At 36.8% G+C, this 12,128-nt stretch overlaps 2 protein-coding genes across 2 annotated transcripts; one reads left to right on the top strand and one right to left on the bottom strand.

Moving 5' to 3' along the window:
• The first annotated feature begins 2,259 nt into the window (after window positions 1-2,259).
• On the top strand, window positions 2,260-3,370 carry LOC111479632 (NAC domain-containing protein 83-like). The gene is made up of 3 exons (XM_023124390.1): window positions 2,260-2,493; window positions 2,596-2,882; window positions 2,978-3,370. Exons 1-3 carry the CDS (start codon window positions 2,313-2,315, stop codon window positions 3,221-3,223), a joined length of 714 nt encoding a protein of 237 aa, XP_022980158.1. The 5' UTR covers window positions 2,260-2,312; the 3' UTR covers window positions 3,224-3,370.
• A 5,563-nt stretch (window positions 3,371-8,933) lies between these two features.
• LOC111479563 (zinc finger protein CONSTANS-LIKE 15-like) lies at window positions 8,934-11,825 on the bottom strand. The gene is made up of 4 exons (XM_023124278.1): window positions 10,694-11,825; window positions 10,012-10,215; window positions 9,321-9,553; window positions 8,934-9,232 (listed from the first exon to the last, which is right to left on the bottom strand). Exons 1-4 carry the CDS (start codon window positions 11,627-11,629, stop codon window positions 9,130-9,132), a joined length of 1,476 nt encoding a protein of 491 aa, XP_022980046.1. The 5' UTR covers window positions 11,630-11,825; the 3' UTR covers window positions 8,934-9,129.
• Window positions 11,826-12,128: the final 303 nt, after the last annotated feature.

Raw genomic sequence — 12,128 nt, 5'->3', positions numbered from 1 at the left:
CCTTTCCCTTCCCTCACCCCTCATGCATTATTATTCCCTATCGTCGGTGACGGTGCCCATTGTTTTAATTAAACCCCCCCTAACCACTTTCCTTATTTTTCACCTTTTTCAAAAATATAATAATTCATAACCGTCGTTAATCAAATATATTAATTCTTTTATTTCGAAAAAATATAAATATTGTCATGACTAAGTTTAGGGCATGACTCTGATAACATGGATAATTTGATTATAAACTCATGATTATTACTTAAATTAGCCGATGTGAAACTTAAAAATTAATGTTTTAAGAGTCAAAACATAGTTAAAAACGAGGTATTGTTACCTTTCAATAACCACGAACCGATGTTGAAATGTCTAAAATCGTAATAATCTTTAGAAACATGCGTCATTTACAAATAAAATTTAGGGACTAAATAGCAATATTTAAAATTGGAAGGATTGAATTGAAAAATTTGATAAATGTAAGAAAAAAAGAAAGCAATAAAATTGGAATTAAATGAAGCAATTAAGAGTTGGCGTATGGGGCGTTTACACGTTTCCTTTTTTGAACAAGTTGGTACTAATTCATTCACGTATCTATAATTAATTTATTTTGACTAATCACAAAATTTAAACTATATTACAACTAATTTACCATCCGGGATCCGACCGTCATGACGTAATTATTCAGTTGAGTGAACAAGAATTTTAAATAATTCAAACGTCACTCAACTTATAAACGTGATAGCTCGACTATAAGAATTCTAAAGCTAAACGTGCTTTACTTTGACTAATTTTATATTGGTTCGACCTCTGAATTTTTTTTTTTTAAAGTTCACGAGTAAGATTAAAATATTCAATGTTATATCAAATAAAATGTTAATTTATATTTAATCTCTTAAATTATAAAAAATGTCTTTAACGTAACTAAAGCTTCATTTAATTTCTACCCGGCTTTTAATTTTTGCCGAACTTTCTTATAAAAGAAATGAAAAGGTGATAGTGTGATTTAAATGACGTGTTTGAAATTTGATGTAATTATATTGTTATTGTTTTAAAAGTCTCGTTTTAATCGTTAACGTGTAAGTATCTTCGGAACAAAATTTCTATTAATGAGTCCTGGAATACTGTATTTACTTGCTTATCGTAGAGGTTGTCAGTTTGAGAATGAACTGTAACGTAGACCGGTGCTGAAAATTCAAAGATTAAACGCTATAAACGAAGAAAATAAAAGAAATTAACGGGAAAAAATGAATTTTATATTAACAAAATTTTAAACCGTTGTCGAAATAATATAAATTAATTCAATTTAAAACTTTATCAATGTTTTTTAATAGGTAGGACTTGTGAATCGCCCATTCAATCCCTGTCCCCCCGCACACGAACAAAGCTAACAATAATGACGAGGGTACTTTTGTACTTTCAAATAAGCTATTTAATAATAAATATATATATTTTTTTTTTTAATTTAAAAGGTTCTCAAAACTTGAATTTTGTTCTGGATAAATATTTAAAAATTATTATATTATATATTTATATTGTATATTACGTATCGATATAGGATCTTACAATTATAATGTATAGAAAGATTTAAATTACTTTTTACTTTTAAGAAAAAATTATTTTATTAATTTTCGAATTTTCACCAATCATTTTAATCTCCATTCCTATAGTTGACGACCAACAACGAGTAACCAAGATTGAGGGCTAGTTGACTAAGATAGAGGACTAGTGATTAGGATCGAGATTGATGACTAGCAACCACCAACTGACTATTGTTAGACAACAAGTTGAGGTTGATGATAGTTGCTAGTGTGTGATAGTCGCTGTTCATCAGTCCCCTATCTTGGTCATTGACAGCCAATGACTAGCAACTAGAATTGGTGACCAATAATCATTTCCATAGCATTTCTTATGAGGGCAATGAAACCTTTTTTTAGTAGACACGTCTGCGTTTTAAAAATTTAAAGTGGAAATTTGAAAGAGAAAGCTCAAAGAGGACCGTATCTGTTATTCGTAGGGTTCAGCTGTTACAAATGGTATAAAAGATAAATACTGAACAGTATGTCAGTAAGAAAATTAGCTCGAAAAATACGAGATGATGTGCTAATAAAGACATGATGATAGTGAGGGGTGGTGGGTGGTGGTTTGTCTTTCCTCCTTGTCGTAGGGAGAGTTGTGTGTTAAATTGAGGCAATTAAAGTGGGCGAGTTTGAGTCTAATTTACGCCAAAAATAAAATAAAATAAAATAAATAATAATCACTATAAAAATCAACCCCTCCATTTCCCCTCCCTCACCCAAATTCCCCAATCTCTTCCAATTTCCACCATGGAGAAGCTGACCTTCCTCAAAAATGGCGTCCTCCGATTACCCCCCGGCTTCCGTTTCCACCCCACCGACGAGGAGCTCATCCTCCAATACCTCATTAAGAAAGCCCTCTCCTCCCCTCTTCCCGCCGCCGTCATTCCCGACGCCGACGTCTGCCGTTTCGACCCATGGGACTTGCCAGGTTCGTTCCGATTTCATTTCAGTTTTTTTTTTTTTCATTTGGGGATTTAGGGATTTGGCGATGATTTTTCTCATGGGGTTTGTGAAATTTCTGATGGGTCAGGGGATTTGGAGCGGGAAAGGTACTTTTTCAGTACTAGACAAGCCAAATACTCTAATGGAAGAAGGTCGAACAGAGCCACCGGTTCTGGGTATTGGAAGGCCACCGGAATCGACCGCCGGATTGTTTCTTCCAAGGAGAATCGGTTGGTGGGGTTGAAGAAAACCCTCGTGTTCTACACTGGAAACCCTCCTAATGGCTTGAGAACTGATTGGATTATGCACGAGTATCGCCTTGTCGGAGGCTCCGAAGCTCCTCCTTCCGCCATTAATAGCGAACTACCCACCTTGGTGAGCTTACCCTGTCTGGAATTGAATATTAACCAGAAACCCATCTGGAATTGAAGAACTAAACTAATTTTTGTCTGATGTTTGGTTTGATGCAGAATCATAACTGGGTTTTATGTCGGATATTTTTCAAGAAAAGCACAAAAAACAGAGACGAGAAGAAGAAGATTTGTACACCAGTTTTTCATCAATTTCTGAGAGCAGATTTGAATCTAGCAGCTCCTTGTTCTTCATCCTCTGGTTCAAGTGGAGTTACAGAGATTTCAGTGAATAATCATCAAGAACAAGAACAAGAACAAGAAGAAACCAGCAGCTGCCATAGTTTAAGAAATAGACGATCATAAACAACTTTAGCTTTTAGTAGCTTGTTTTCTTTCTTATTTAAAGATCCATGGCTTCCAAGAAAACTTCATATCAATCCTCTGTTATTTATCTCAATGTATAAAACTAAGCTTTGAATGAAATAAACGAGGCCCTGTTCTTGCAAGAAAACAGAGGAGAGAGAGAGAGAGAGAGAAGAAAAGGAAAGGGATTCCGTAAGATTTTGGTGTCAAATCAATGGGGTTTTTAGAGAGAGAATTTTCTCGGGAAACAAACAGGATGGAAGGAAAGGGAAAGGGTAATTGGTTGGAATTTGCAAACCCCTGTGAAGAAGCAAGAGATTTTTGATACGGTGAAAGGAAACAGAGTGGGAAAAAGGAGAGAGAGAGAGGGGACCCTTAGTTCTTGGAAGCTCAAATACGTCTCTTTGATATATGATGTTAATATCAACTCTAAAAATGGGTAGCCATCACCATTGATGGTGATACCCAATTTATGGAGTGTTCTTCATTTTCATCGATCTCTTTTCGTTTTTCTTCCTATTTCTAATAGCAATTTCGTCTTCTCCCAAACTACTTAAAATAACCCAACACTTCACTTATCTTTCTTTACTCTTCCATAACTCTTTTTTATTTTCTTGTCATAATTAGATTGCCTTTCCTACTCGCTTTTGTTATATCTAGTAAGGCATCTTTCTACGACGTTTCGGTGTCATGAACTTACCTAGTTGCGTAGGTTTTGCATTTCTTTGGTTCTAGAATTGGGTTGCTTTGCTGTTGTTCGACGATCGAGTGAGCTAGATGAAAACCCTAATCGAGATGTTCGTATTAAGTTCGAGTTTTCATTCTTAGAGTAGATAATGTCTTGATCATATTTTGATCTTGAGATCCATAAAATATCTCTATTTGTTGACTCAACCATTGGTATATTCTTTTTGAATCACTGATATTTTAGAACATTTCCTTGGTTGGGTGTGAGCTCAACTCAACTAAAAAAACAACTTAACTAAAAAACATAGAGTTGGGTTGTAAATTCTATTTGGTTTCATGGAGTTACTAACTTAACAAACTCGTTAAATTTGGGGTTAGGTTGAAAAGACCCACTCCGTCTACTTCGGCTCATCGGCGAATAAGTAACATATAAGAGCATACATGCGTGGGGGCATGCCTTTTCCAATCAGGGCATGTAGAGCTTGTTCCCACAATTGCATCTCCAGACTTCCGGGAAATCATCACCGACGCCTGGAGGTCCCGGTGGCTCCGACACAAGAACCGTAGTGCAGGGCGTGCAGTTCCCACACTTCGAGGCGCAGTGTGGCGGCGACGATCCTGGCCCACCCAATCCTCTTCTTGGCAAGTTCAACTCCTGATCTTCATTATTAGCTATGAGCTGACATAGTTTAATGCATTAGATTTTTTTTAGTTAGAACACTAGATTTGGGTGCAAAAATAGGTATTTGTAAGAAATATACAAGGAAGGTGATGAATAAGCCATTATAATATTGGAACTAAATTAATGTTTTTTTTTAACCATGTGGATAGTAATGTTTTTAAAAATTGCATGACTCATGGATAAATTTTAAAGGGAATGATCGATGGTCGATGGTCGATGGTCTTTCTAAACCTGCGCTCGATGTCACAACCATACTATGAAGAGAGTAGGTTGTGACCCTCACGTTGCGACAAGAAAATCAGCGTCCTCAAGTGGTGCCCATTCGACCATGTGAGGGGTTAGATGAGTGCCATGATACGACCAAGAAGGACGGTGTAACATCTAACACACACCACACATAGTGGGTATTGAAGAAAAGACGAGTTATAAGCAAGATGAGGGCCACGAGTAGACATGAGTGTCAAAGATAGGGCTTGTTGAAAAGCCACGGGCTTTAACCTTGAAAGTCGGTGTTCCAAAGGGAAATTGAGCATGCAACTTTGAAGTCAAGTCTGTCCATATAAAATATAAATACTTTCCAAATTTTGTGTCAGTTAGATACCGGACGGACGCTCCACGATACCGTATGACCATTTGCCAAAATGATGTCTACCCGAAAATGATTAGAAATGTCACAAAATGTACCTTAAGGGGATGACATGGAGTCAACTCTCTACCACCCCTGGACCTTGTGGCACATGCGTATGTCATAGTGAGGGCAAGCATTACAAGACGAGTGTCTCAGGTGACTTCCTTCAAAATAGGTCTTTCAAGGACAGTATTGGGTAGCATGGGTGTGCCAGTATTGCGCCCTAGCCCAAGTGTCGGAAGTTGGACTATGCACCTGTTATCTGGTACAATGTCCGTAAATGAAATGACATAGGCACGAGAGGGTCAATGTCTCGATAGAACCCAAATTGATGGATGTTCGAGATGTCCCGATGTTATGAACGATACGTGGGCCCATTCTTAATGACATAACCGAGTGAGTCGCGATAGTCAACAACACCATGTGACATATGGACCATGTTGATTGGGAACCAAGATGATTTTGGATGCGACATTGCACATGATAGACCTTGAGAGCCAAAGTAAAGGCAAGGTCGAGCCAAATGACTTGTCCTAATGTAGAGACATTCGAAAAATATACTCATATTATAAATATGTATTTTAAGGAAGCGTCGATTGTAGTACGGTTAGTTCGGAATATTCGGATTATTTATTCAAATATTTAATTTCAATAAAAGTAAAATGATCTATTTATTTATTTTCCAACCTTTAATATGAAAAAAATGAAAACATATAAACATTATACTTTTCTTATAGAATAGGTTTCCAAATCAAAATTTGCTTATAAATTATACTATTTTCGAAATAAACACAAAAAAAATGGTAAAGCCAAACAGATAATAATATTCCATTTTGTAAGGGTGTCCAGGTGGAGTTCATTACACGTGGCGTCTTATCCAAGACCCAAATTCCGGTCGCCACGTGAGATAGCTACTTGTCCATTAAATTTAACTTCCACGTGGCGTTCTTTCCAAACCTATTAACGTACTCAAACACCTTGGCAGGTTGAATGCAACTTACAAACAAAAATTTCTTGTTCAAATTTTCTTAAAATACATTTTCCATTTTTTAAATTCTTTACAATATTTAAAATTAATAATTATTAAAATAAACTTTAATATTTTTTTATAAATATATGTATATATATATATATATATAATATTCTCAAATATATTATAATTAAATTTATAAGAATACAAATATTTGTAATCTAACGTCAAAATTCATTTATTATGAGCTTAAAAAAATTTAGACCAAATACATATATAAAATAGGTCTTTCTCGAACAAATAAATTAAATAAATATATAAAATAACTGCGAAATACAATTTTGTAAATTATTTTTAAATTTTCATTTTATTTTTGTGAAACAACAAATAAGAATATTCGAACCCATTCGATAATATTTTTATGTCCATATACGTATTTTACCTCTTAAAATTTAAATTAAAAATAAAATACTGATTTATACCCATTTATTTATTTATTAATTATGAAAAATTGCTTTTAATTTTTTTAAAAATATATGAAAAAGCAACTAGAAAACAAAAATTAGCCATTTTTTTATAGAAAAAATAAAAGGAAAATACGTTTGAAACACAGCCAAGAGGCAAAATAATAACAATAATAATAATGAAAATGTATGTATTTAACAGAAAAAAAAGGGATAATCCACACGTCGAGGGGAGAATAATGGGCGGAATTAGAAAGTTGTATGAACCAGACACGCAGCCACCGCCCTTCATCGTCACCCTCCGCCGCATCCCCCGCCACTGCCCTTCCTCTATATATACACTCACCATCCCTTTTCGTTTTCTTTAAAGCGGCCCACTGCCCACTGCCCACCGCCGTACTCTGCATTTCAGGGCGTTCCTTGGTTTTAGACGCACGGTGGCGTGGCACTTCGATCCACCACCGCCTTCCGCCGTAGCCCGGTGGTGGTTGTAGTGCCACGCTGCGTGCGTCTGAAACGGCCGCCTGTTGGAGTGGTTTCTCGTGCATGGATTTGTAAAGCCTTACGCATATACATACGTGCATGGCCCTTTCTTTGTTTATACTAAATATTCCGACAACATGTTTACCAATAATCTTACCCTTTTTGTTCTTTTTTGTGTTCGTTTTGTAGGTCATATGAATCCTGACGTGGATTTGAACATCGACGTTTTAATCAAAGATATAAAGAGGTGAGAACATTAGTATATCATCTCTATATTTCAAAATTATTATGTAATATAAGATACTTTTAGGTTCGATACATATATTATCGCAACATATTTTGAACTCTAATTCTAATAAATTGGTTTTTAAATGTAACAATATTCTAGAATTGGTTCTAAATTTATGGTTTCTAATTTTAATCCATCATAAGTTTAAATGATTTTATCAAATTTTGAGATCCCTTTGAAGAAAAATATTTGACCATAACCATTAATAGTATCATCATGCCTTCTTGTTTTAACGAGTTAATTCTAAATTTTTTTTTATGAAATTTTATAAAATATGATATTGATAATAAGGTATTATTATTATTATTATTATTATTATTTAATAAGCTATTAATAAAAAAAATTAAAATAAATTTAAGAGTATTTTTTAAATAAAGGTGAAGAAGTAAAAGTTGTTTTTAAATAAAATTAAAATAAATTTAAGTCTCTCCGCCACCAAACCCATTCCCTTATAAAATAAATACTATTTTTAGTGTACTAATTCATTCCTCTCCTTATTTTAAAGAAAGAAAAGGGAGAGAGCAGGTTCAGAGTTAGCCTTGGGAACCGAACCAAGCTTTGAACCTCAGCTTCCACAACCAAGTCTTCCAAACCTGCGCCACCTTCAATTGTCTGGCTTGCACCAGCCACTTATGGCTCAGACTACTCTTAACGATCTATGCAGTCCAGCCCAGTAGCATGCCTATGCACCAATCGCCCACCAACACCCCAACTTCTAGGCCAGCATCGACTCGATCCAGCGACCCGACTCGCGACCCAATCCACTGCCTGATCTAATCTTTGTGATTCCATTTTAGATCCATTCGAAACCGTCTCTCGACATTATTTGAGGTGTTGGGGGTTAGCATAGTATATTCTTACCAGATGTAGCTGCTAACAACCGGTTGAGTAGCAAATTCTAGTGCCACCAGAGGAGTTAAGTAACTCCTGACTAGCAGATTCTAGTGCCACTAGAATAGTAACTCCGACTCAAACAAATCAGGTAAGTCACATTACTTTTAAGCAGTAGATTAAGACCATTAATATGTTCTTATCAAATGTCGTTGTCTACACAGGTGGAATTGAATTCTGTGCGGCACTAGAATAGCAACTCCGACTCAGACAAATCAAGTAAGTCATGTTACTTCTGAGCTGCAGATTCTGGTCAACTCCCACTCGATCACTGTTACTTTTGAGCATTGGAATAGTAACTCCAACTCAGACCAATGAAGTATGAACGACACATGCTCTATACTAAGTTAGTCATCAAATTAATCAGTTGTGCATTTATTCATACTCGAATTGTCTTGAAATTTCATTTAAGATGTCGTTTACAGTCTTGTAAACGTAATTCATGACCATGGACTATGGTCATGCATGTATGAAGATCGTATTTTGGTCACATCTTCATCGATACAGATTAAAATGACCACTAATTTTCATACAACATTACCATAATTCAAAATTCAAAAACATAATTAAAAACTTCGTGGATTTGATTATTAGAAAATTACGCATGAAACTGTTATTGACATCATTTATATAATGCATAACATTAATCTCTACCTATCTCTAAAAAACACAAGATAATTATCACGTGCATTTGCACCTGCTAAAACGTTAGAACAAATATTAAGTGGAAGGAATGGCAAAATTAAATATATACACACAGAACTACAACATCAACAAAGTAAATACCTACTTTCAACCATGGAAGTTGATCATCAAAAAACAGGGGCTTCACTAGCCTTCACAAACCGACCCTTCACTCGCTTCCTTGTATCCGCTCTCGCCTTCCTCGACTCGTAACGAATGTATTTATCGTACCTGTTCCAAGTTACAGTAAGGGTCCGGAGTTGACATTGAGAAGAGAATTACAGTTAGCTAGCTGTACCAGACAAAATGAAATATGCACCTTCGAGTTTTTCGTTTCTCCTTGTAACGCTGCATTGCGTTGCCTCTGTTCTGTGCAAGAAGCTCTAAGTCGGCCTTGGTTGTCGATGTCGACAATATGCTGTCGACATTTACAATAATGGGTTTTTCGATTGGCTGTGCATTTTTATAACCACATTTCAGCTTGCTCTTTGACGGATTGCCGCTCTCGCATGTTGCTGCCCCCTGACTTAGCGTTGTGTTGTTGATATTACCCTGCAATTTCCAGTAAATATGTTATCTTCAACAGCTGATTCCCAATAAGGGAAAGCAGAGGATTGGTTATACAAGAAGCACAAGGAAATTGGGTGTTCGATTCTCTATGCCGATATCAGCCTTTCGGAGAACCTTCTATGAAAACAAGCAGATACCCTTAACTGAATAGACACTGCATCACTTCAACAATGATTACTAAACAAAACAGACGAGTCGATCCGAACTCCGAACAGCAGTTACGATCCTAAATCTATCATGGGAAATGTAGTTTGCTTCAAATGGTTTAGTTTAGATGATTCTCACATACTCGGCATGCCTTGATAAGCATATTTTATTTCATCAGTTGATATGTTTGAAACTCCCCAAATATATTTATGAGTCTTCACAGAGATGCGCAAGAATAGGATATAATGAGTAACTAGGAACCTACTTAAAGTGAAAAACAGAGCAGGACTTACATTGAATGATGGTATATCATCATGTGTGCCTGAGCAATTGATCTGATAGGTTTCTCCTAGCAACTTGGGGCTTGTTGGGGATGTTTCTTTCAAAAACTCATCAAAATTCTTAATGGTAAATCCCATGTTGCCAGTGCCATAGGCCTCTTCAAATGAACTCGAATCTTTGTGTCCCCTTAAGCGTCCTAAATTAAAGTCCCAAATCTAGAAGAAGTACAAACAGAAAGAAGGAAAAGAAGAAATGTTAAGACATCATATGTATCAAAAAGCTTCATTTGACAGTAAACAGAGGAACTAAGAATGTTAAATTAACTTCAAACAAGGACCGTCCCAGATTAAGAACAGATAAACAGCAAGCATTGGCAATAAATGGAAGAATTATTCAAGCAATTCAAATTACAGCAGAAATCAAACAGAGGGTCTAAAAGAAAGAACACAGGTTCCTATATAATGGCCATTCATATCCTCAGAAAAAGACTGAAGTCTACTCTTAAAAGCTAAAACCAGCGTCCTTGGACGTACGAAGTGAGCTCCTCGGAAATGGGGAAAGCGATATTCAGAATTGTGGAGAAAATGCTATATTATAGCTATCAAACTACGATGCATGGGCATGCCAGAAAAAGCTGAAAATCGATAAAGTCACCGACAGAGAGAAACAAGGAAAGGTAATTGAAAACATTACTTGAATGCCTTGACGAGTTGGGTTACCATCACAAACATTAGTTTCATCACCAATGCGCTCGCTGTATTTCAGACCCACATGAGGCGGCATCGTTAGCAGAGACGTGAAGGAAGTTTGTTGCTGCAGTAATGGCTGAGGAGGAGCAGCAGCATCAACAAAAACCCCATTATCCTCTTTATGAATTTGACGAGCTTCCAAATCCTCTTGCCAATAACAAACCCCATTCGTTGTTTCAGGAACCAGATTCTGTAATCCAACCTCTTCACCACCTGCATCGCCATCGCGAGTTTCATCAACAACATCGTCGCCGCCTTCGAAATCCCTCTTAAGCAGCTCAACCAATTGCTTGTATAACACTTGCTTATGCTTTCCACAGCTCGGATTTTGCCTCTTCAACATCGACGCAGAATCTGTACAGTTGAGATTCGCGAAGAGATAAGGGTTATCTTTCGGAACAACGAGGTCGTTAAAAGCAGTCGCACTAGCTCTACACGCCCAATGATCAATCGGCATAACCAAGTCCTGCGAGCCCACCCAATTTTGCACCAACATCTCGGATTCCTCCATCTTCTTTTCTCCAAGATCGAAGCCCCATAACGAAACAAGCTCAAGCGCCGAAGGGCAGCCAGTGAAGCCTTCAATCGGAGTCCGTTCATGAGCAGCGGAGACCGAACAGCTCCCATGGGCGTCCCAATCGCACTCCTGACAGAGCACGAGATTATCCGTCGAACAGCGAATCGAAACCGGCTCAGACCTACAGTTATCACAGATCTGAGAACGAACATGCTTCCGAGAGAGCAAGTTCGCAGAGTGAACATGCTTATCACAGAACAAACAAAGCTTCGCAGAGTCGGCTCTGCAGTACAGAATCGCAACCTGCTCGTTACAGAAATCACAGGGGACACTCTCCCCAGTCGTGGACTTAGAACAAACCATTTCTCGTCGCCGGCGAAGATCCCCGGAAAACCCTAATCCAAAATACTATCAGCGGCAACAGAGTGAAATCTTTGGCCGGTAGCAGCAGAATATCCTGAGCCCAATCGAAAATGGAGGATGAGCTTGCAGATCCGCGGCTGTATCTCTCATGCCCCCTTTCGTCATTTCACATGACATCCATGAAAACTATCTCTTTTCTATTTATTTTAATTTTAATGAAAATTACAAATACGCCTCTTATAATTTAAAAATTATTATTTGGCCCCCACTATATTAATTGTTTTTCTTCTCCTCCAAGACACCCATAAATCTGGAACTTTTCATAAATTTCTAGTTGGAACGGTGGACCCCACCACATCAAAGCTTAATACGTGGCGACTATGTAAAGGTTTATTTTAAAAGTATTTAAAACTAATAATTAAATATTAAACAGGATTAATTAAATACTTAAATTGTACGAGCGACTAAAATAATGTTTTAATATTCTCTAAACTTAAAT

This window comes from Cucurbita maxima, unplaced genomic scaffold (genome assembly GCF_002738345.1).
Source record: "Cucurbita maxima cultivar Rimu unplaced genomic scaffold, Cmax_1.0 Cma_Scf00005, whole genome shotgun sequence".
In the NCBI taxonomy this organism is placed as follows: Eukaryota; Viridiplantae; Streptophyta; class Magnoliopsida; order Cucurbitales; family Cucurbitaceae; genus Cucurbita; species Cucurbita maxima.
This window is presented reverse-complemented; position numbering and strand designations above follow the sequence as displayed.

Bases quoted from the DNA above. Each gene is read 5' to 3' on its own strand.
- LOC111479563 (XM_023124278.1), bottom strand. From the start codon at position 11,629: ATGGTTTGTTCTAAGTCCACGACTGGGGAGAGTGTCCCCTGTGATTTC. The intron at 9,554-10,011 runs GTAAGTCCTGCT...TGGAAATTGCAG, and splicing joins ATGATATACCATCATTCAAT to GGTAATATCAACAACACAAC. The intron at 9,233-9,320 runs GTGCATATTTCA...AACTTGGAACAG, and splicing joins GAGAAACGAAAAACTCGAAG to GTACGATAAATACATTCGTT.
- LOC111479632 (XM_023124390.1), top strand. From the start codon at position 2,313: ATGGAGAAGCTGACCTTCCTCAAAAATGGCGTCCTCCGATTACCCCCC. The intron at 2,494-2,595 runs GTTCGTTCCGAT...CTGATGGGTCAG, and splicing joins CGACCCATGGGACTTGCCAG to GGGATTTGGAGCGGGAAAGG. The intron at 2,883-2,977 runs GTGAGCTTACCC...GGTTTGATGCAG, and splicing joins ATAGCGAACTACCCACCTTG to AATCATAACTGGGTTTTATG.